The sequence below is a fragment of the Cryptomeria japonica genome, chromosome 3 (assembly GCF_030272615.1).
Source record: "Cryptomeria japonica chromosome 3, Sugi_1.0, whole genome shotgun sequence".
NCBI classification, from domain to species: Eukaryota; Viridiplantae; Streptophyta; class Pinopsida; order Cupressales; family Cupressaceae; genus Cryptomeria; species Cryptomeria japonica.
Window position 1 is genome coordinate 742,566,757 of NC_081407.1, and position 25,951 is coordinate 742,592,707.

General features: G+C 33.5%; 2 protein-coding genes across 3 annotated transcripts in view; both read left to right on the forward strand.

The window, feature by feature from the left end:
* Positions 1-723: 723 nt before the first annotated feature.
* LOC131044026 (large ribosomal subunit protein uL3z) lies at positions 724-4,582 on the forward strand. The gene is made up of 4 exons (XM_057977290.2): positions 724-890; positions 1,020-1,130; positions 1,220-1,524; positions 3,714-4,582. The coding sequence occupies exons 1-4, from the start codon at positions 806-808 to the stop codon at positions 4,380-4,382; spliced, it is 1,170 nt and encodes a 389-aa protein (XP_057833273.2). The 5' UTR covers positions 724-805; the 3' UTR covers positions 4,383-4,582.
* Positions 4,583-14,542: 9,960 nt separating this feature from the next.
* LOC131044027 (DEAD-box ATP-dependent RNA helicase 3, chloroplastic) overlaps positions 14,543-25,951 on the forward strand; it is a 45,082-nt gene continuing 33,673 nt past the window's right edge. For both annotated transcript variants that reach the window (XM_057977291.2, XM_057977292.2), the window contains exons 1-6: positions 14,543-14,743; positions 14,971-15,621; positions 17,041-17,177; positions 17,284-17,698; positions 22,829-22,927; positions 24,384-24,608. In XM_057977291.2, coding sequence (XP_057833274.2) covers positions 15,160-15,621; positions 17,041-17,177; positions 17,284-17,698; positions 22,829-22,927; positions 24,384-24,608 — 1,338 coding nt within the window. In that variant the 5' untranslated portion in view covers positions 14,543-14,743; positions 14,971-15,159. The remainder of the gene's footprint in view (positions 14,744-14,970; positions 15,622-17,040; positions 17,178-17,283; positions 17,699-22,828; positions 22,928-24,383; positions 24,609-25,951) is intronic.

The following is a 25,951-nucleotide window of genomic DNA, read 5'->3' on the forward strand; positions in this document are numbered from 1 at the left end:
ACATGTAACCACGAAGCGAGCCACGACCGTCCTTCGACATGTCCACATAATTTCGCGTGGGCCGCTCTCTTTTTCCCGCTAGGTATCTCGTCCGAACGCGGTTTCTTCATTCGCTGACGATCTCTTTATTTTGTAGCTTAAAAAAATTGCCATTAACCATGAAGCGAGCTGCGACCGTCCTCCGGCATGTCCATGTAATTTCATGTGGGCTCCGAGGATTGAAATCGGCGAGTTGACTACAACTCCACATCACATATCGCAAGTCCGACCGCTGCGACAAGTTGACATGGTATACATGTCTTGGACATGTATGTCGATGCATGTCACTGATACGAAAAATCCATTTTGAAACCAGAATAGACACATCCGCCATGTAACCTCCAAACTTGCCGGAAGATAGCCGCCAACGAAAAATGACGGCGAGAGTGAGAGTTTTCCGGGCTTTAAAAAAGCCCAAATAGAAGCCTCTCGGCTTATGATAATTATAATAGATATTTCTCTCCCAAGAAACACTAATATACATTAAGATAGGGCTTCGGTCCTAGCTCACCCGGTCATGGATCGCAACTTAAGGCGTGGGTATGCTCCCCATGGTCTTGAGTTCGAGTCCCCGGCTGTGTTAACTCTGTGTGTGTTGCTACCTTGTGAGTGGGTTGTACACACTGGGGGATTAGTCTTGCTTCCGCAAGGACACCTCCAGATTCCACGATAGTGAATATAAAAAATATACATTAAGATTTAGCTACGTCTAGGGTTTTATCTTTTTTGTGCAGGGGCGGCGTTTGAAGGAGCAGAAGGAATCAGTATGAGTCACAGGAAGTTTGAGCACCCCAGGCATGGATCCCTCGGATTCCTTCCTCGCAAGAGAGCTCGTCGTCACAGAGGAAAAGGTAAGCAAAAAGGAAAAAAATCTCATCAATTGTTTAATCTATAGAAAAAGTGTGAATGCATGAATGCCAAAGTGCTTCAGTATGCAGGAAGATAATGTTTAATCTTGACTTGATGGTATTGAATTACAGTGAAGTCATTTCCGAGGGACGACCCAACAAAGCCCTGCAAGCTGACGGCGTTCATGGGATACAAGGCCGGTATGACCCACATCGTCAGAGAGGTCGAAAAGCCGGGATCCAGTAAGTCTACTTTCTTCTTTCGTTTGTATTCTACACCCATAGTTTGTTATCCTCCCTTTCTAGCTTATAATCTAATGCGTGTTTTGCAGAGCTTCACAAGAAGGAGACTTGCGAGACAGTGACTATTTTGGAGACTCCGCCCATGGTGATTGTGGGTGTAGTCGCGTACATCAAGACACCTCGAGGTCTCCGCACACTTAATACCGTTTGGGCTCAGCATCTCAGCGAGGAGGTAAAGAGGCGCTTTTACAAGAATTGGTACAAGGCTAAGAAGAAGGCGTTTACCAAGTATGCAAAGAAATATGATACAGGAGATGGTAAAAAAAGCATCGAGGCGGAGCTTGAGAAGATGAAGAAGTATGCTTCTGTTATTAGGGTTCTCGCTCACACCCAGGTATGAGTATCCGTGTTTTTCGAGGTTTATTGTGTACATAGATTTACTTGTACTGAAAAAAAACAAGACCATTGCCCATTTTCTAATTCAGTGTAGTACGAAATTATAATTGACATGCTTTAGGGTTTTAAGACCAAGAAACGCCGAACATTGTTTATTTTTTGTAAGTATCAGTATTGATTTTTATGCATATTCGATGGTAGAAGGTAAATGTGTTATTTTAGGTCTTAGTCTAGCCATTATGTCTGTGTACGAGAACTTTTGCACACGAATGGCTGGCTAAAAATTTGGATAATTCACCAAACTGAGGAAAAATATTTCTTGCCTGCATGTTAGACCCGTTCAAGTAGGATTTATTTTCTTTTTAAATCAGTAACGAAAGCTGTAAGCAACATCAGAAGCCAAGCTGTTAGGCAGCAGTATCTATTCAATAGCTGGTCCATCATAATACAATGCACGTAAGCTTCTCAGGTTAAGGTAACTTAATACAATAGAAAATTTCAAAAGATCCATAGAATATTGACAGTCTTAGAAGGCCTAAGGTAGAAATATGATCCATCGAATAGCCATTATAACAGTTGCAAACACCAACAAGATTTTGTCTGTTTGAAGTGGAGTCCAGATTAGTTAAGTCTCTTGTACTGGGATCACAACCACGGCCTTCTTAAGAATTAATTTTTAGGTCTCACAACAAGTTCTTATAAGTAGACCTTGCTCTTTTGGAGTGAATGTACATGGTGCATGGTCACTGCCCTGGCAGGCCTGAAGAAAGAAATTAAATCTATCACGTAGCTCACTTTCAGAAATAGAATCCTAATTTTAGCTCCCTTGTAATTTTTTGAATATATATTTTGAAGTATATGATTTCTAAACATGAAACAAGATAATTGAAAATGTCCATTGCGATACAGTTTTAAATTTTTTTAATCTGTATCATTATGTATTTATATTATTTTATGCCCTTATGGCATTGAATGGTTCCTATCTAGGTTATGGATTTATATGATTGTCACCTGGAGATGTAGCATAGTGGCAGGGATGAAAATGACATTGCAAATTAAGTTAATGGGAGTAAACGAACAAAGGTACAACCATATTCTATGTGGATATAGTGAGAAGAAAATATGGATATGTGGATGGTTGTCCACCCTACTGGAACTTCTTGGTAATTATCTCTGCACATATACTTCGACCAACTTAAATTTGAACATATTTCTGAAATGAAAAGCAATAGTCATCATAACCTTCTGATGATAAAGGCTCCAGTAGTTTCGTCTAATAAGCTGATTAGTTGATTTTTGAAGTCTCCTGCAAGTTCAAAGCACGGTGTCCTGCACATTGAATAGAAAGTCATAAAAAAAGAGAACTTAGTTGTAGGATATGACGGACCCAAATTTAATGAATTAAAAAACTTAAAACAAAACCAATGATCATTAAATTGCAATATGCAATATATATTTATTTGACTTAAAGAAGTGTAAATCAAAAGATTAATGAATTTGTTTATTGTACAAACAGAACTTTAAAATGTAATATAACATCATATGGTATTGATTTTAGAGTTCCAGAAATGTCAGTCAAATAAGCAATGGATTTTTAATTTGATCTTTAATTGTTTGTGTTTAAATGTATGAGACATCTAAAATGCTGTAAGTTAATAAAGCTAAAGAGTACTAGATGATATATGGGGCTGACTGGTAGGTAATTTTAGTCTTAAAATCTTAGTCCAAAAGCAAATACCCGTTATTTAAAATATTTAAAATAACATTTATAACAGTTTGTGTTTTACCTACCGTTCCTGTAACATGGTGTTTAATATTTAAAAAGCTGAAGTTGAAGGCAAATGCGCATTACTTAAAATGACATTTACAATAGTTTGTTTTTTAACTACTGCCCATGTAACTTGAAGGTTTTGTTTCTCTATTTCTACCAGATTGTGGATATAGAATAATATTAGCAGTCCCTTACAGTGATGGGTTTGTGGAAACTCAACTTCTGGTGTAGATGAATTGGCAAGCAGGGCATAGGTGTTATTCTGAGCTTGTTTGTGAGATCGAATCCAAGAGAACACAATTGGAAAAGAGACCTTTGCCTTTTATGCTAGCTAGGTGTTTTCATTGAATTTTGTTCAATTTATGGCTCTTCTTAAATGTCATCGAATAAGTACATGCACATATTATATTTTTCAGGTGAAAAAGATGAAAGGTTTGAAGCAGAAGAAGGCTCACTTGATGGAAATCCAAGTGAATGGTGGAACAATTTCCCAAAAAGTAGATTATGCATACAGTTTTTTTGAGAAACAGGTACCTATTGATGCTATTTTCCAGAAGGATGAAATGATTGATGTGATTGGTGTCACAAAGGGCAAAGGGTATGAAGGTGTGGTTACCAGATGGGGTGTCACAAGACTGCCACGTAAAACTCATAGAGGTTTGAGAAAGGTTGCCTGTATTGGTGCTTGGCATCCAGCTAGAGTTTCCTTCACAGTTGCTAGGGCTGGTCAGAATGGATACCATCATCGTACTGAATTAAATAAGAAGATCTACAAGATTGGCAAGGTGAGTGAGGAATCCCATACTGCAATCACTGAATTTGACCGGACTGAAAAGGATATCACTCCAATGGGCGGATTTCCTCATTATGGTATTGTAAAGGATGATTACATCATGATCAAAGGATGTTGCGTTGGTCCCAAAAAGCGAGTTGTTACTTTGCGTCAGTCGCTTCTGAAACAGACTTCCCGGACAGCCTTGGAAGAAGTCAAGCTGAAATTTATTGACACATCCTCTAAGTTTGGACATGGAAGGTTCCAGACATCAGTAGAAAAAGCTAAGATTTTTGGTAAATTGAAGGCATAGGCAAGGAAAATAGGTGGGTGCTTTAGTGTTATCCGTAGCTGCAGGTGGTGCTCTTTATCAAAAAGGTTATTTTCCTTGAAAGTTTTGAGGATGAATTTTGAGCATTCATTTAAGCTGTTTAATTTGTTGTGGCTTTACCATTTTTTGGTAAAAACTATCGAGACTATAAATTTATAATTAGAAGGCAACTTTCACGGTTTTGTCTCGGTGTGGAGGATTGTTATTAAAGAGAAGATTGAGCTGGTGTGTGATTACACCTGGAAATAAATTTTACTCATATTATATGTTACATGTACACACTAATTTCTTGTTTTTGGTTGTTGGACAAGTTAACTATAATTAGATTAAATACAGTTTATTTCTAAAGATCGTGACAATTGATTATGGGTTACTACTGATTATTACTGTGTTTGCAGAGCTATGTTGATGTTGCTTGTACCTGCTGCAATGCTCAAGGTTTCTCATAGGGAAGATGTTTAATTTCTTTGTTTTCTATTTTTTAAATATGATAATTTTCACTGGCATATTCTTCAGAGTTGACTTGCTCTTTACCGTTAGGAATTATGACTTGGTTTTAGTTTTATAATCTTAGATTTGCTGAAATATGCATTTTATTCTCATTTTGTTGGAATCATAGATTGCAAGTACTTGCAGAAAATTTCTCATGCTGAGTTTTTCTAGGGTGAACTCGTGACTTGCCAAAATGCCCAAAAAATGGTAAAAAATACCCTAAAAACATAGCAAAAGCTGGTATTTTTGCTGTCCTTGTTGCATCTCCTAAAAAATGCCATAAAAATGCTTGTATACTGAAACGAGATAGAAACACGCTACATTTAACAGGGTTAAAACTGTTGTAGTAAACACCAAGTTAGACGGCCTTTCAATTGATTTGCATGAAGTCTGCTGGGGACAAATTGGGCTGCCTGAAGCTTCTGCATAGTCTGAAGGAGATAAGAAACCTTGAGCAGCAGCAATGGCCGTGGGCTCCTGTTTTTAGTATTTTACTTATGAGGTAGGTGGAGTCATACGCTTGATAATATGGTGCTTCTTAAAGAGAAGATCAGGAGAGCTTTTGAATTTGCAATTTACTCAAAATAATGCAATTTGATTAGACCAAACAATGCACAAGTTACTCAAAACACTACAATGTATCATTTTTGGAATTTCTCACACTTTCTTGCAACATGATCCAAATGGATTCATTCTCACATTCTATGAAGAACACCTTTGTTCCCACATACTAATTTATCATTATTTATTACAATTTCTTATTTTTTCTATTTCTCAAAATTCCATGAAACTCCATTAAAATAGCTTCAAATTTAAAAGTGCCCAACCCCTCGTTTTTATGCAAAATACACATTTTGATTAATTCTTAAAAATTATACATAATAACCCCATTACCTGAAAATTTACAAATTTTTCTCCAAATTAATTCTACATGATCAAAAGGAATGAAATAAGGAATATAATTGCCCTACTTAAGCAAGCCAATGTTTTTCAAAATCTAAAATTGAGCATAGAGAAAGAACAAAGAAAAATACCTCAATTCATGCAATAATTTCGCATTTCAAACGAAAAGCACTTTGATGAAAGGCAACAAATGCATGAGCAATTCAAATCCCAATTCTTGATCCCATGAAATTCGGTTTCCAAATACCTTCCCAATTAACAAATCAATTTTCTTCACAATGAGGGTTTTTCTCTCCAAAATTATGTCAAAGTGTACTTAAATAATTCTCTTTTTTGCTCCTTTTACTCCAAAGAACTTTTCACAATTTAAAATAATAGTTAAAATAATCTTTTTTAATTTCTAACTAATTTCATTTACCCTCATGCAAAACACATGATAAACATGCATTAATAGTCATATTTCCATTTCAACATGAAATGATACTTTTAAAATCATAGTGTTTTCAATATAAGTTTACAAAACTATCAAATCATATAAAAGTTTCAAACTCATTATTGGATGTCAACAAAGAAATTAGGGTTTATTGAATGATAACAATCATAGTGTTTGAGGCAAATTACTTAAATAACATAATAGAAAATCGTACTTGTACTGAGTACGACGGATAAAAGTAAACATTTATGACCAATGTGACATCTCCCATATAATAACCATTGGGTTATAACTTAGACTTTTGAAGCACATAATAGTTGAAGCATTACAAAATAACCCAACAAGGTTCAACATAATAATAATCGCATTTAATTGATATAAATCATGTGATCATTTAATTTTAACATAAATATTAATGCCTCAAAACATCATGAAGTTTGTAATTGCATTTAATCCATATTTAGATAATTCTTTCACATCATTGAATTGAGGCATAGTAGTGATCAATTATGCTACCATTCACATGCATCATAGGAAATATCATAAAAAATATACATTAAGCTCTTGCAAGGAACTTGGGATAATAACTTACACACATCTCAATACAAATAACACTAACGACAAACGTTGAGGAATCCTCATCTCGAACATGTGGGGAATTCACACACGCAAAGCAGGGTAAGAACATAAATCATAAAGAAAGAGGTGAAGTTGACCCAAACACATCAAGAAACTTAAACACGAAGATGGCCTATGCATCCTACGACAACCAAAAATAATGTTGAGATCCATATATCTCTAAGTTGCAAACAGGGAGGCATTATAAATCCAACCTTTGATGCACAGATCTAATCTTTCATATCCTAACATTCTCTTAGCATCCTGATGATGGATCATAGAGTGTGATTTGAAACGTTGATCCGAAACGTTGATGATAAAAAAAGCAACACAATCAAATCCAGAAGTAACCATATTAAGATTTAATCTTGCTAGACGTGCAATTTTGCTTCTTGATTAACTAGGTTTGTTGTTGTCTACTTTAAAGGCATTTAAAAATAATTAAAGGCTTTCCATAATCTTTATGGGATAAATTCTCCTAGGTCAACCCCCCAAAAAACTCTAAAATTACAATCATCTAACCAAAGTATTCTTTTCAAATTTTTAATTCATTTTAGTTCACCAAATCAAAGTGTTCTTTTAATAATTGCTCTTCAAATGGTCTTAAGTTATTTAGATATGTGTCACGAACCCTATTTTTCCATAATTATTTAATTAGGAAAATAATGTTTATTTTTCCCAAATGAAATGAAATTGGAATTGTCAATAAAATAAGATAGGAGATCGAATGTACTGAAGTGATTTATATACAATTGAATGATCAGTAATAATTTTTATTACAAAATTGGGATCGTCATTGCTAATGAGCAACTGAGCGCAAGTGAATGCAGGAACTGGTGAACGCAGATGAGGGCGAGAACATGGTTCAGGTAGAGTTGTCTTAGCTCTTGTATTTCGTTAGAATAGATGGAATCTCTCACAAACCACATTAGGATTTATAATTTGCATCTTGTAATGATGGATGATTAAAATGACTATATTTGAATGTTTGTTTAAATTGGAATGATGAATTTGAAATGAGTAGTAGATTGATTTAAATGTTTATACATGTGCATTGATTGCATGATTTGAATGATGATTGAGTTAAATCTAAGTTGCATGAGTGATGGTGAAATATTATGCTTTATTGTTGAAAGAGATGAAATGTGTAAATGATTCAAAAATGAATATTAACCCTAGGTTTATATGTTCTTTTTGTTTAGAAATGTATAAATGTATGAAAAATCATACTTATTAGTTTACTTTTGTAAATTGGATAATAGTATAATATATATAAGTATATGAGAAATTGATTCAATCATATACATATATATCTATATAGTTATTATATATATCCAATTATCGTGAAATTTAATTACGTCATGAATTTTGTTTATACCTACGTAATAATTTGAGATTAAAATAAATATATATACGTATTATATATATATATATATATATGAGATCTAATAATAATTCGATCATAAACTTGTAAATATGTATGTAATTATTGTATATGTAAATGGATTTACGAAATTAAATTATTTAATAAAAAATCCAATATATATATTTATATATATTTAATTATAGAAAACAGTTTATTAAAGAATTTGTTAACGTTTTTAATATTTAATTATATATATATAAATGAAGTCATTATATATATATATATATATATATATATATATATATATATATATATATATATATATATATATATATATATATATATATATATATATATATATATATATATATATATATATATATATATATATATATATATAATAAAAAATAAAAAATAATAATAACAAAGGAGTTATTAGTGGCGGGTTAAGTTTTAAAAGAAAAGAATTAAACAATGACGAGGGTGGTCAATAGTAATATTGACCACCCCCCTTGATTAAAGGGAGGGATCAGTATTACCACCGACCACCCCTCCTCCCTTTTAATATAAATCTGCACCACATTGCAAGAAACCCCTCCTCCGTTTTAAATATGATAAACCACGTTGGTACCGCCATCTAATGTGGCATGAATTAATAAGAGACATGGGTTATCAACCCACACAAACACCTTGAACGACATGTATAAGTTAGTTAAATTTAACTTTGCATGTTTTAAGGAAATCATTTATAGTAAAATCGACTTAGTAAAAGATAATTATGAACTCAACAACTTTAATGGTTTGGTGTCATGAAATGGATAATGAATAACTTTGCATGGTGAACAAATAGGTGTTCGAATCCGATTAGGAATGTTGCGTTGCAATAAAACCATGAGTGGTGTCATTTAGAATCAATCCACCACTAGGAGAGATAGCTCGAAAGTAGGAAAGAGGGTAGATGACAACACTATATATAGACCATTGAGTTGGAAGAAAGGAGAAGATAGGAAGTTAGAGGAAAGCAAGTTAGAAGGGAGAAGATAGGAAATGAGCAAGTTAGAGGAGAGAAAGATAGAGGAGAGTAAGAACGTAGAAGAGCGACATGAGATTAGAGAGAATGGAATAGTGGAGATTTTGATGTGTTTACGACCGAGTCGTAAAAGATCAATGATGATCATCTCCGATTTAGCGTCGAACTTAGGGGTTAGGCTCTTGAATGAGTGTTAGTTGCTTTATTATTATTAGATAAATTCTTATAATATAGAAAGGAAAAGAACAAGGAATAGAGAGCTCATGAGATATAAGAGCACCGAGGTGGAAATCATTGGAATCCAGACGTATTGCAAACAATTTGAAGTTATCAGGGATCATAATAGACATGGATCACGTTTCTTGAGGTAGGCTCACATCTAGCATGTTTTGTTGTAAAGATTTAAGAGATAAATAATGATCTAGTTTTAGATTTATGCAATATTCAAGTGGAAGGGTTAGAATTGCGATATGAACCATTTTTAATTGTTTTAAAATACAATCACGTAAATATAGATGCAATAATGAAATATGTTCTTAAAATTTGTTGATGAACATAAGTGAAATTCATAGAAATTAGACCACCAAATCCTCTAGGAACAGAGTAAGAGGTTAGAGAGAGAGACTCTGAAATTGAACTGCGAAGAAGATGAAATATTAGGATTATGACTTATTAAATAGTGAAGTTTATTTTGATTTCATAAAGAAAAGACTTACACTTTCAAATTAGATCCTTGCATGAAGTAAAAAGATGATTATCAGGCGTCTCATTTAAAAAGCCATATAAATAGGCGTTTTATGAATTTTCATCATGTTAGATTGTTGTTATGGTAAATTAGTGAAATCAGTGAGTTAAGTTTTAAATCATGAAAAGTCACATATTAGTATTAAACTAAATATGATGTTTTGAGAAAAGAGGTAAATGAACCAAGACACATGGAAAGATAGAGAGTTTAGACGAGATAAACTTAGAATTCTAAACCATAGAAATGGAATGCATGTTAATGAGTACGTTATTTAAATGTTTTGATAATTGAATAAAAGAACGTGTGCTCATTTTATTCAATTTTTATGTAAAGATACATACATGTGTTATACCTTCTTAATATTTAATTTTTGTCTTTAAATTGCTTGAAAGATAGAAGCGAAAGATTGTTTTCTTTCACATGTATATTTGTTTAACCATGAAAGATTGCTTCCTGTCAGATAGGATTGGTTGTAATAAAAGATTGATTCTTTCAATTTCTATTCAATGAAAGATTGTCTTCTTTAGCATTGTATTTTTATCTTGCAAGAAATAGGAAGCCAGAATTGAAAGGAGAAAGATTGTCTTCTATATATATTTATTCTAAGATTTATGTGAACAAAGCTAGATACGCTTGTGTTTGTGGAAAGTTACCTTCCAGGACGGGTGCCGAATGTGGATTATAGAAAGAGAGTTTGCTTTTTCCAAACTATATTATTTGCTATGCATGGCATTATACTCGGTCGAGTAATCAATTGAATAACCATTGAAATAGATGGAATTCTTTTATTTATCCACTCTACCACATCCTTGATTGATCTTGCATGTTTCTTAATGGAATTAGAAAAATGAATTGCATGTATAATCTAGGCACGCACCAGATTCCATCTTGCCTTTCAAATTATTTTGCTAAGCAATTCATGCAGGGTCAGGTATTCTTGATTGACTAAGAATTCCGGGGAAGTGTAAACTTCAAGGTTGGGCGGAAAAAGTGCCTAAATCTTGTTCTCGTCTTCACATTAAAGATTGCATTGACGATAGCTTGGGTTGCAGATCAACGGACGCATCTCACCCTTTACTTTGTATTATTTTGTTATTGAACTTACGACAACTTGAAATGCCTAAGTATTGTATGATTGAGATACTGCTTTTATCGAGTTATTGAATGAAGAATCTTTATCTTTTATAGAAATTTTGTGTTTATTACGATTTAAATGGAATGATCAAATGAAGCTATGGATGGAAAAGTGGAATGAAATAGATTTATTAATTGATTTATGAGTTTATTTAAGAATAAAGAGTATTTCGGCTATTATTGAAGTTAGCACGATTTATGTCTTTACAATATGTGAGGATGATAAATGAATGTCTTTAAATTACATATACATAACAATAAATCATGCAAACATGTGTTTGTTTGACTCACAACAACTAGTGAAATGATTAGAAGATGATGAAAATTTGAAAATAAATTATATACATTTGATGTTAAAATTTTGTAGACATAAGATTACTTCTGCACCTATACAATGACTTAGGATGACAAAACAATAAAGTTTGTATACAAATTGAATATCTAACTATAACAAGAGACACATTTCATCAAGTTCTTGTGGAAGGTGTGATGATTTGGACTAGTTTAAAAATTTAGTAGCAAAAACATTTAGTTTAATGAAATAGAGATAAAACAAAATTGATTGTTCAATAATGTATAGAAAAATAAATTATTAATTTTTTATGGAAATATGCATCTTATTAAATGCAATTAAATGTTCAAGTTGAAAACATATATTAAAACAACATAAAATATGAATCTATAAACAATTAATAATGAGCACTGATTTTTTTTTTCAATAAGTACCAAAGTGCATAATTTCATTTTTCATAGAAGACATTTATTCATTGTAGTAGATTAATTATAGAAATGTTCTTGAAAATAAAAATATAGTCATAGATGTCCAAGGGGTTGAGCTTAACTGGTTAAAACACTGGGTTCTCACTGTGGAGACCCAAGTTCAATTCCCAATAGGGACATCTGAAGTGGAATTCTAAGCTGTGACTCTTGGCCTTCCATAGGATGGGGAAGGTCTTGGGGTCAATCTAATCAAACATAATAATAATAATAATAATAATAATAATAATAATAATAATAATAATAATAATAATAATAATAATTCAAAGATATGTAATGGGGATGGGGCCCCCTATTGTGTCCCCACTGGTTCATGGCTCCAGTCAAAAGCTATTCAGGCTTTAGCCAATTACCGATAAAAATAAAATAAAAAATATAGTCATAGATTAAAAAGCTTTAGTAATCAATGAGAGTTTGTAGAAATAATTACCTAAATAACAATTTTAGTAGATTGTGATAAGTAATTATACTATTCACCTTTATCATTGATCTCATAACAAATTTTGAACACAAATACTAAATTTGATAAGAAATAATCCTTAGTCTTATACTAGGATTGTGTGCTGACTATGTTAAAATATTTCATAAACAAAAGGATTTCAATCATTTTTTTTCTAAACTAACAAATTCCACCAATATTTGGCAATTTTTTTTTTAAAATCCATACATTTACTTGATCCCTCTTACTTATAGAACATGCGACTCTTGATGAAGCTAGTTATGTGTCAAGAAAAGAAGACAAGTCAAACAATGAATCTCCCTTGAAAGACCTTGTAGTGGGTAAAGTTATTGGTATCAAATCTGACAAAAGTTTTCCTAAATCATCATCAAAGAAAAAATCTACGAAATCTCTACACGTCGAGAAGAATTTGAGTGGAAATCTGATGTATAGAAGGGAGGCTACTGACAACATCTTATCAGAGGAGACTGTTGAAGCTAGAGAAGAGGCATTGACTAATGACAAATTAATTCATGAGAAACAAAGAGTGGATTCAGAAAGCAATAAACTATACACAGTTGATGTAGAAAGACATATCTTAAATGAAAGGCTACAAGAAAGATATAACTCACAATCTATTAAGATCAACATGCCCAATGGTCACATGTTTTTCTTATAGATGCATAGGTTGTGGATTGATATTAAATTTGTTGCTTGCTAACAAATTCATTAAAGTACTTGTATGAATTGAGAATCCAAATATTCGAATAAGAGACATGATCTTTATTATTTACTTACACTTATTCAATATGCAAGGAACAAGATTAGAATTGTCCACATTTTTTGACATTGGTGAAACAAATGTGTGCAATTGATTGGGTATGTCTGCCCTTATACTTGCTTGCATTGAATAAGATGAGATTTTTTAAGACTCAATACTTCATTGCATCCAAGAAGATAAGATTAATGAAGATCTTAGATTTTTACAGATTTTATTTATGTTTGAAGATTTTCAATTTTTTTTTAAAATTGACAAATTGGAATGCATTGAAATCACTATAAATATGGTAGACACAACTAATAGAATAGAATAAACGTGAAGACATTGAAAATATTAATTTCCTTCAAAGAAAGGAAATAATGAATTATGCAATGACTCATAAAAATAAACCAATATAAAAAGAAGTAAGCAAATTTTTTAAATCAATTTTTATTCTATCACATTATTGGTCAACATAAAAATAAATTGTTTCCGATAGATACATGAATAATTGTGCTTACCAAATATAATAAATATGATTTATTTAAAGAAGTATTGATAAATAAATAAGATACAATAGATTGTATGAGAATATGCATAATAAAAATAAATATGGAATGCATTGAAATCACTATAAATATGGTAGACACAACTAATAGAATAGAATAAATGTGAAGACATTGAAAATATTAATTTCCTTCAAAGAAAGGAAATAATGAATTATGCAATGACTCATGAAAATAAACCAATACAAAAAGAAGTAAGCAAATTTTTAAATCATTAAAATATGCACTAATATTAAAACTATAGAACTGCACATCAATTTTTATTCTATCACATTATTGGTCAACATAAAAATAAATTGTTTCCGATAGATACATGAATAATTGTGCGTAACAAATATAATAAATATGATTTATTTAAAGAAGTATTGATAAATAAATAAGATACAATAGATTGTATGAGAATATGCATAATAAAAATAATTAAAAGATTAAGCAATAAATTCAATAATAGTTTTCTAGATTGAACTGTGTATAGATTTTTTTCATCAATGATTCATTCAGATCAAATTGCATTTCATTCAGATATTGAATCATGTAGAATGATTGAAACATTAGAAAAATCTATACACAATTCAATCCAAAAAACAAAAACAACCATTGATCTTCATAAATTTATAAACTACATAAATTATATATATAAAACCAAAAAAATCTACCCACTTACACTTGGGGGCTAGTGAATCACCCCACATTAGCAGTTGAATGCAGTCCACAACTGAAAGATGAATGAAAACAGATTTTTAAGGGAAAAAAAAACCAAAAAATATAATAATATCAGGCTAATCCCTACCGGCCTAATCCCCCATGACCTCTGTCGTATCCTCTAAACCCATTTAGGTCACTTAATTTTCCGACCGCTCAACTTCGGTTGTTTAGACGTGGATGTCGGCAATGCCATATACCATTCATCACATCCATCTTGTGAAAATCCCCGCTTTATCTTATCTTTTTGAGCTCGTTTTCTTCCATTCAAGCGTGAAGGGAACATGGTAGTTCCTCTTCACTCAGCCTTGAATCCACAGTGGTCTCTGCATTTTTAATTTTTATATCTTCAAGAGCGCCCTTAGCACTCTTATTGAGGTCAGTATTTACAGTAAATTCGACTAGATTTTTTTAAAAAAAATTGTGCCTAGAAGAAATTCTTGCCGACTCTCAAGTGCAATGTTCAATGCAGAGGAAGTTCTTTTTTAAAAACTTTTCTGCATTTTCATATTGAAGAACATTGGCATTTGGTTTGATTTTTTATACAATGCCGGCTTTAAATGGCGCAGACGAAATTATTCAGCTATTCATTTAATTTTATGCAGGTAATATATTCATTGTTATGTTTTCACTCATTCAGAAGAAACTTAGCAGCTGAAAGTTTCCAGCAGGACGTCAAACCCTCGAAATTCGTGGACAACGTTTAAAACCTTTTGAAAACCATTCGAAACTCTTGCAAAAACTTCAAAGACCTTTAAACCCTTTCTAAAACCCTCTAAGCCCCTTAAAAAACCATGGCTTCCGTATTTAGTGTCTCGTCACACCTGCAAGCTTTGTCACTAGACGTGTCTAGAAGACTTCATACACCATTAGCAATTTCTTCGTCTTCTTCTATTAATTTAGGAGACAGAGCGCAATTGCTCGGCTTTCCAGTCTTGAAAATCCATTCAAGAAGAACAATTGACTCTTCGCTTCATGGTCATGTCTTTAGAATACTTTGTTCACAATCTTCGTCAACTCGTAGACCCTCTGCAGTTGCTTCCCCTACTTCTGTTATTAGTGAGGAGGCCCTGGGCAGGTTGGGGTTATCAACAGGAGGAGGTTTGAATCTTGACGATGGTCACGAAGAAGAGGATATAAGCGAGTTTGAGAGTGATGACGAGGACCAGAATCTAGCAATTTCGCGACTAGGCTTGCCTGAGAGCCTTGTGAAAGCCCTCAACGAGCGAGGGATTACACACCTTTTTCCTATTCAGGTTGGTTTCATATTTTTCAAATATGCCGTAGATTAATGTTGTATTTTGGATTTCGTAAGGTTTTGTTTACTCTGGAGTGTAGTCATTACATCAATACTTAATTGTGATGCAAAATTAGACTTAATTCAATGGAAAAACTGTCTTTATTACCTATAAGAGTATGTTAACTTTTTTTTTTGTTCTTTTTTTAATTGAACATGGTTACATATTTATATATGTTATTCTTTGGAATCTTTGCTATAAGCATTTTATTTTTGCTCTTTTTTCCTAATTTTTTTCGCGCAGACATATCTTATAGTTTTGATTGAAGTGTCGTAATTCATTTTCTTAACAAACATGGCTATTATCACGTATGCATGTACAATTCATAGAAGCAAATGCCCAAAATCAGCCAAATTGATAATAACTTCGTTTTTCTCGACATTACTTAGAACATGCTTTGTTTTTACAGAGTGATGGGTCAAGTAGATCCACTCTATCTTTAGTTTAAGTTAAGTAACCGTAGGCTAAGATTTGAGGAAGCTCTACATGCTTTGGCATACCTGCTTGAAAAAATCCTATAGGTTGTTTTTTCCCAATTTTTTTGCTCACTCCTATTGTACGTTATATTTTGAACCTCTGTATTTCCCTTTTTAACCACTTTATCTAACAGCCTTGGAACACAAACAGGGGCGCGGTCCCAATGTTTTGGTTTTTATACTTCTGCCCATGTGTATTAGGGCCTAGGTTATAACAGATTCACGTGCCATGCAAATTTGTGTCTGGTAGTTTCCATTGTGATTTCATTACGGGTTGTATTTGTCGTAATGCTCAACCTTTACCACTAGTCACACCTGCTAGACCTACTTAGTGAACATGGCTACTACGATATAAAATTGAGAAATTCTCTATTCCTAAAATGAGGCTACGAAGTCCAATTAGATTTAGTGGCTAGGCTATGACCTTACTCTTACTTTTCTTATACAAAAAAGGTGAGTAGTTAGTTGATGGCTAATGCTTACATAAAGACCCAAAGACTTGCACCTCTCGTTTCACCAATTTTGGGCTTGTTTAGTTATCTCGTTTAGTTTTTAGATATTTTATTTATGGTTGTTACGGCTCCTTTCGGTCCTTAAGATTAGCACATTAATCTTGCATAAATCCTCATATTCACACTGTATGCTGTCAGCTTAGCTGTAGCCTTAAGTTAAAGTAGGAATTTAGATGAGGTTGAAGGCAAACGGTACTACATTTGCACGTTTCCATGAGAACCACAATTACTGTTGGCCTTGTGTTGAGGCAGGCAACCTTGTTCGTGTTCACTCCTATTCTTCTCTTTTTTGGTTTTATTGCTTTCAATCTTTCATTATATACTTTATTGCAGATTAAAGCCCCATTTAGATGAGATTGCTAATGTAGGTTGTGTATTCTGCCATTTAGAGAGCTGTGTTGGTTCCTGCATTGGATGGGCGTGATATCATAGGCCGAGCAAAGACTGGAACTGGGAAGACATTGGCATTTGGAATTCCAATAATAAAACGCCTAGCTGAGGACAATGAAGAAAATAAACAGTTTAGGTTAGTCCTCTAAATTCTTAATGGTATCGTAAGACTTTTACTTTTTATTAAGCTATATTCTAACCTACTTGCTTGGCAAACTAATTTCTTGCAACTGATCCTGCAGGAGAAGAGGGAAACTTCCTCGAGCTTTGGTTCTAGCACCCACAAGAGAATTGGCAAACCAGGTTGAGAAAGAATTCAAGGAGTCGGCACCTTTCCTCTCAACTATTTGCATATATGGTGGTGTTTCATATAATGCTCAACAAAATGCGCTTTTCCGTGGTGTTGACATTGTGGTGGGAACACCTGGAAGGATAATAGATCTGGTCAATAATGGAACACTGAAGCTTGATGAAATTCAGTTTTTAGTTTTGGACGAAGCTGATCAGATGCTTGCTGTTGGATTTGAAGAGGATGTAGAAGTCATATTGGATAAAATTCCAGATGAACGACAAAGTATGCTCTTCTCTGCAACAATGCCAGCATGGGTGCAGAAACTGGCAAGGAAACACCTTGATAAGCCAATGACAATCGACTTGGTAGATACCACACTTTTATTCTCACTCCATATGTCTCTGCTTACATAAACATGTTAGTATGCATGATAGACACCTAGATGACTTTTCTTTATGAATAAAATTCTCTGGCAGGTTACGTTTTATAAAAATTAAATAAAGAAGTAAATTATATTAAATAAACTCAAGCAAAGTCTTGGTTAGTCTTAATTAATGTCATCCTTCAAACTCTTATGTTCTACTATTACCTAATACAGCGTACACTATGTAGCTTAAAATTTCACTCATCTTTGTTTCAGTAAATCTACTTCTTTTAGTTCATTTACTCTTTATTTCAAACATTGCATTTGAAATGCATCCAGTATATTTCATTATCTAATTTTCTCTGTTTTTCCTGACCTCTGAAACTATGACCTTATAACACTCCTAGAATTCTCGTTTTTGTATCTTTTATTTTCACTGCACACTTCTCTGTTTACATAAACATGTTAGCATGCCTAGGGGCCCCTAACCAAACCTTTATTCTTGGGAAGTTCTCTTTGTGAGTAAAGATCTCGAACAAATTGAATTTTATACAAAGGCAATAGATATAATTATATAAAGTATAATTTATTTGTTAGAAGCTCTGTCAAGATTAGGTTAATCGAAATTAATGTCAACAAGTCTGGCATTTTTCCTTATCTACTTTTCCTTCTTTATACAAAGGCAATCAATATAATTATATAAAGTATAATTTATATGTTAGAAACTCTGTCAAGATTAGGTTAATCGAAATTAATGTCAACAAGTCTGGCATTTTTCCTTATCTACTTTTCCTTCTTTCTCCTAATCTTTGAAACTATGATTTATATTACACTCACAAAAAGGTTAAATTTGAAAGGAGACACAGATTTGTGTCAACTGAGCAGCATGATTCTGTGTGTATTACACGCTCCAGCTCTGTATGCCTTTTGTGCTTTGGTGACTGGTGAGTACTCAATAATTATTTGCCTCTATGTTTTTACTGAATAGTGAATGGGCCTTGCTGCTGTAAATGTCAGATTGATTTTATTGCTTGCAATGCCAATATTCCAAGGGCTAGTTGTATGCTTTTCCAAACGATGCACCTAGCCAAGTGCCCTTTCTTGGTTTGTGAATGAATAATATAAAGGTATTGACTTAAAAACCTTAGTTGATTTATAAATACACCCAATATTATAGCTTACATGTTTTGATTCCAACTGAAATTTGCTATAACTGTTGTAAGTCCTTGGGCAGAAAGTTGGGAATCCTAGGTATGAATAAAAATATTAGCTAAAATTCAATGCTTTTTATTTTTTATTGTTTTTAAAAGGCTTGAATTTTTCTTAATGAATGACCTAATTGCATAAATGGAAGTATTAACAGATCTGTAGTACTACTGAACTAAAAGTTCAACAGTCCATAAAATCCCTTCTAATCAAAATATGTACCCTCTCTAATACATGAGCCTTTTATTTGGTTTCTCTATAGTTAATGCAAATTTGTATTTTTCGTTATAATAAATTAGGTTTGAGATGGAGCCCTTCTGACACTGAAAATTGCCAAAAGCTTTCTTTATTTAGCTTCAAAGAGCTTTGCAATCTGCAGATTGAGGCCAAAGACAATAATCACCCAACTTCACATTGAACCAAAGCCAAATTTATAACTTTAAATCTACCAGATTCATACAGTTTTGATTACATAGTAAAGTCGATGATGATATTCTGCTGAAACTATATACAAATGCATAGTTACATAATTCACAAAGTTAACTTTTTTAGGCAGACTGACCAAGCTAAAACCTCCCAGACTTCCAATAGACCAGGACCATGATTGCCTCGAAAGGTCAGTATTCCTGTGGGTCAGCAGTGAGGGCCTTTGTCTTTTGTATGCAGTTCATTCTATTCCTTAGCAGAAACAGGGAGTTATCTCCTCATCAATCAGGACTTGGTTTGAGTCTTCAACAAGGAAGCCGATTCCTTAGTTGGGTATCCACGTTCACACTTAGCAGGCAGTGAAATAGAAGCTGCTGATTACACAGACCAAATGCTGGCTAGGTGGTGTTATGTGTTAGACATTTTGTCATTGATGTCAAGTATTTTTGTCAAGCTTGTGCTGTTCAAGCTAGAGGATTACTCAAAGTAATATTGGACTGAGTTTGAAGTGTTTTTCGAGCTACTGTTTATTCATTAGTTTTTCTCAATTTTGGTTGAGCTGCTTGACGCACTTGAGGTGCTTGAGGGACCTGCTTCAGCTCCTTGCCTGCTTGGTTGGTTGAGGTGCCTAGTTGGCTGCTTGAGGTGTCTGGCTGTCAGCTTCAGCTAGTTGTGTGCATACTCATCATTATGTCAGCTGTTACATCAGAATTGTTGCCATGTCATTATTGACTTGTCAAAAGCCTTTAAAGGAGGATGCCGTTACAATTAGTGAGTCCAAAATTGGCTTTGACTTCAATATATATTTTTTTGGTCATGGTGTGTTAAAGAGATTAAAGCTACGCGGCATAAACTCTTTATTTACCTATTCTATTTTTGGCGGTTGTGGTAACTTTACGTATATGTCGGTGTTGAGTGGGATGGTTCAATTAATTCATGTGTGGCATTTCTCTCTATTCTTACGTTGGAGGTTGCCATGTGAACTTATAGTGCTTTGGGAGATGGCTAAATTTATATGCATATACTCTGTCTTTTGTTAAAGGTTCAAGTTGATGCTGATATTTTTTAGAAAAAGACAATGTTTTCTGACAGCTTTAGATTGACAATCTTATTTGAAATTAAATCATTTACTTGGTTTATATATTGGTGCGACAGCTTAAAAATGGTGTAACGTCTTGGTAGACTATGGAAAGTCAATTCTTATTGAATTGGTTTTCTTATTTTGGATGGTGCGTTTGTTTTTTTCACTGCGATGATTGGGCAGATTATTGATGTGTCCTTTTTGTTTTTGGAGATATGCATGCTTTTCGTGTAGCATTTTTTTAATGGAGTTATGCATATCATGGAGTGGGATTAGATAGTATTAACTATTTCTGAGGATAACTGAGTAGATTATATGAAATCGATGGGTGGTGTTGTAGAGGTGTAGTGTATCACAGGTGTTGGGTTTTAAAAAATATGGTGTGATGTTTGGCTCTAGACTGGTGTGTTGATACTGTATATATCAGATTAAGAGTGCTGTATAATTCTTGCATGGTATTTGTAGTGTTGTGTGTGCTCCAAAGGTTTATTGAGTTTAAGTGTATTTTCTGAGTTGGTGCTCTGTCTAAGGTTGGTGCCTTGTTAGGTTGAAGTTGGTGCTTCACTTTTGAGAGGTTTATACTCTATACATTGAAAGGGTTGGTGCCCTTTGTGAGTTGAAGCTCACTTTTGTATCCTTGGTTTGGTGCCCATTTGTTTGAGATCAATAAGAGCTCATTGTGCTGTGGTTTTTTACCCGAAAGTGTTTTCCACGAGAAAATTTTGTGTTCTGATTCTTATGTTTTGCTTCCATTGCTATACATCTGTTTTAAGTATTTCCATGAGTTTTTAAGTTAGCAAATTCTCCAATACTGATTCACCCCCACCCCCCCTCTCAGAATTGGCTGTGTGTCTTTCATTATGCATTCCCAAGGATCAACATGCTGAACATACTCAACAAAATCAACCGCTGTCTTTTTTCCCATGCCTGATTCTGCATTCAATGCTAAAATCTTGCTCTTTAAAACTGCGGTTCTGTCATCGAGGATAGGGCACCAGTCCTAAATGCTGCATCCACACCAAAGAATAGAACATGTAACAGAAGTTTGCACTTCCTAGTCTTTCATTCATCTATTTGGATGGAGCTCAAGATGGTCCCCTAAATTTTCCATGTGCTATTGACCAAACACCTCTTTGCCTAGAAAAGAATAGCAGAGGCTTTCCTCATTGAAAGCTCGATGCAGGTTGTGGGTTGGAAATTCACGAAGGCCCCACTTTTTTGATACTTGAATGTGGTTTGCATAAACAACAGTTGTAGAGGGTAAAGAAATAATAAGTTGCAAAAAATTGTCCATATAAATAATCACAGGAAGTCGAGGTATCCTGGTGCGAGTAGTCATGTTTGCATCATAAATAAGGCGAAGCTTCTTTCAGTGGAAGACGTAAGTGATAAGAGCTCTTGAACATCCAACCACGTAAGTGCATGAATGGATGAGAAGGTAGGTAGATGTGTAAAGTGTATAATAGTCCATTGAGACTAGAAGCCACCTCTTAATATATAGGTAGCCTACAAGGATCTAAACTAAATTGATAGCTTCTAAATTTCTCCAAGAAGTTTACTTCTGGGTAACCAATGACTCAGGGATCAGCCCCACAATTTACTAGATAGTCTGCTGATTCATCATCATCTCTGAAAATGTTTCACCATTAAATGAAGTTGAAGCCAGTATTATATTCCTTTTTAGCTTAGAAGTTATCAGATACATGAATTAACAGTTTAATGTACTCCTTGAACCATTGTGTTTACAATTTCATTACCTGTCTCAGAAATTCAATATCAATATCAATATCACATCTCTTGATTTTATTTTGAAATTCTTTTTGGAAATGTTATCTAAACCTTTGCAATCATAGTTTCATCGCTTCTCACAGAAATAGGATTTTGATATCACATCCTGTGATTCTATTTTGACAGTTATGTTGGAATTGTTCTTTGAACCTTTACAATTCTAGTTTTATTGCCTTTGCCAGAAACTCAATCTACTGACCTTGTGTTGATTGTTTTCGACTTGATGTTTGTTAGAAGAACCTAATATTTTCTAGCATTCTTTTTCTCTCTTGGTAAGCTCTCTAAGGTATTGTATAACATAGCTTGTCTGGTACCAGTAAGAGTTCATTGGCTTGTTATACATGTCCACTCACAGCAATTTATATCAACAAGTGATTATCACCAGAATGGAGTGGTCCAAGGTATTTAAGCAATTATGAGTCTTTGTTTTTTCTTAATTATATTTTTCTTTTCTTTAAGTTTAATTGGCATCCTTGAGCCGTTGGTAAGCTCTAAAATTAAAGTGACCTGTGGAAAGCAATGGGATTAGTTCTGGAAACTTTTTAGATTAATTTAAAGAGCTTCACTCTTCAATGTTTTTCTTAGGTTGGTGCAAATGTTTTAATATTAAATGGAATAATTTTCTTGCAGGTGGGTGATAGTGATGAAAAGTTGGCAGAAGGAATCAAACTTTATGCAGTAGCAACAACTGCCACCTCTAAGCGGTCCATTCTAGGGGACCTCATCATGGTATATTTCATGTTTTAAATTCTAGCTTCTTTACCTGTATGAGCTTTATCCTAGTATGTTTGAAACTAAGTTACCAGGTTGGGTACAATGGTATGGTTTAAAAAGGTTGTGTATATTTGGGTACTTCCATACAGATACCAAAAAAATTTGGAAATATATAATTGTACATATTTTTGCCTGAAAATAGGATTATTAAAATATTTAATGATTTTAAAAATCTAAATATTAAAGTTTAATAAATGAATTAAAACTATTAAAAGTTAAATAAATATAAAATAAGTAGCATACCTCTCTATTGAAAAATTTATGTGAAGTACACCGAGAGATATATAAGTAATATTACTTAGTAATATAAGTATGTATCCTTTTTTTTTTATCGATTAATGTGGCTCTGCAGGGCCACACCCATATATATCAAAACCAAAAAAGTGTTTCATCTTCAGTCCTGAAATGGGCATTGTATTCTGCCAGTTACAGCATCAGAGGATCCTATTCATATTGCCAACTACTCCTAATAGCTTCCTATACTACCCACTAATACCATATATTGGACATTACATCATAACAAAATTTAATATACCCAGAATCTATCTATCCTTATTGCCCATGTCTTACCTTCGCCTCAGTACCACCCATGTCTGTAGCTTCATTGCCAGCATCATCTCCTGTGTCCTTGACCAGAGTAAACATCCACCTCATTACTATGAGACTCATTTATACAAAAGAGTAATTTCAGTTAAATATATATAATACATAAAAAGTAATATTGCTTGAATATCTATACATTACATCCATATCTATATAAGTAATGTATAGATAGATAGGTATATTTACTTGAAAGTTATTTTTATTTTATTTACATTGTTTTGAAGATACTTTTTCATATATATAAGTAATAGTGCACACACATATATAAAAGTATTATTATATGTTATTACTCATATATATATCTGTGCTCCATTAACTCTGTATATCACTTATTACTTTATCTTGAGTGTCTGAAAACCAGTGTATCTTCTCATGGCTCCTCATCTCAAGAAACCATATACGAAGGGCTTCATTTTGTGAAGATGGGTAAATTACTAAATAAGCTTTGTTAATAAGGAATGAAGAAATGAGTTTAGATGCTTCATTCGTTTTATTTGGAAAACATTTCATTTACATTTTGACCCTCCTGGAATGTATCAGACATGTACAAACATTTTTTCTGGCACAAAGTAACTTTGCGAAACAAGATGCCATTAAAGAAACATATTATGTGTCTAGGAACTTAGATTGCTTGGTTATAATACTTTGTACTTCACTTTCATTTAGAAGCTCTTTCACTATAACTTTTAATAGATCCAATGCATGAAGAAATAACACATTCAGGATATAAAGAAAGGGCTAAATGGCTATCATCTAGTATGTGTTTTGATAAAGTCTTTAACTGTGCTTCGTTTACATTTGTATACAGGTTTATGCAAAAGGTGGTAAGACTATAGTGTTCACACAAACAAAGCGAGATGCTGATGATGTTTCAGTAGCTTTGGGTGGTAGAATTCCTTGCGAGGCCTTACATGGTGATATTTCTCAATATCAACGAGAAAAGACATTGAATGGGTTTCGTGAAGGGAAATTTACGGTATTGGTTGCTACAGATGTTGCAGCTCGTGGACTTGACATTCCTAATGTAGATCTAGTGAGTATGAAACGTGCTAAAATATAATGAATTAATTTGGTATGTAGATTAACATTTAGTTGCATGAGCATTGCTAATTTTTGTATTTTGGCAATCTCATCATGTGCATCACGGGTGATGTAATTTGGATGCAAAAATGGGTAAGTACATCCTGACTGTAAATGGAAATTACATTGCAGCAGGGTGCAAAATAACAGTTGGAATATAACTTTGTCATCTCTGTTTTCTCTACTTTTTGTGTTATTTAGTGCCTCTTGTAACCAGCTCTGCTCTTGTTTTATTTTGTTCTCTGCTCAACTCAATCAGAGGGCGTTCCACCATATTGTAGTCCATGGTTCATAGTTGTTCCAATTTTCAATTTTCTGTATTCACTCATACCATCCTAGTCTAGATTATGATCAGATCCTCCAGCAAGCAGATCAAATATTGTTTCTTCCTGCTCATTGTCTGTATGCAATGTTAGGACGCGGAGCTGGAGTTACATGAATATTAAAATAAATAAGACAATGCCACCTTCTTTTAGGATACACCAATATAATACATTTTGTAAAGCAGTTCATCTTTACCATAGTGAGAAGGCTAATGGACCAATATGTACACCTTTCTATTAAATTCGTTTGAAACCATTCCAGTCGAATTCATGATGACACTGCCATCAGAAAATTACATCAAGTTATCAATCTTATTTAACATTTCGTTTTATATTATTCATGCTAAAATTCCAAAATCATTTCCAAGCCTAAAATTTGACTCGGATTGGTTATATGGCAATGGCATATACTACCAGGAATGGGACGGTACAAATAATGTTGAAGATAGTTGGGATATGCAATTCTGCCATTGTAATCTGCAAGAATGCTCAGCATTGATAACCTTTGTCCATAGTTTGTAGATGGCACTATCAGTCTGTTTGGACTAAAAATAACTACGCAGGTCATCCTGAACTACAAGACTACTCAGCATTGATAATCTTTGCTCATAGTTTCTGATGTCATAAGTAGTTTTCCCAACGAGAGACTATGAGCAGTATGAAATTGTGTGGACCAAATAACTACTTAAGTCATTCAGAGATATGTTTTGCAATTGCATATCCCCACCTTGGTTTCTGATCTGACTGTCTCCATTCTAAATTCCTTTTCAAATATCTTTTCTAGGATTTTGATGGTTGCTTTTTGGCACCCCTTTCCTGTGTTTCCTGATCACCCTTTCCAAAAGGGGGCTTGGTGGCACACAGTCCAAAAACCACGAGTGATACAAACTTTTCATTTGCTTCTAGATAGCCATCTTAGGGCTAAGAGGCTGCAGTGGGGAAGATAGAATTGATCTAAATGGAAAACATTACT

Excerpts from the sequence above, each read along its gene's own strand:
- LOC131044026 (XM_057977290.2), top strand. The coding sequence starts at position 806 with ATGAGTCACAGGAAGTTTGAGCACCCCAGGCATGGATCCCTCGGATTC. Across the intron at positions 1,131-1,219 it reads GGTCGAAAAGCCGGGATCCA|AGCTTCACAAGAAGGAGACT; the intron begins GTAAGTCTACTT and ends CGTGTTTTGCAG. Across the intron at positions 1,525-3,713 it reads GGGTTCTCGCTCACACCCAG|GTGAAAAAGATGAAAGGTTT; the intron begins GTATGAGTATCC and ends TATATTTTTCAG.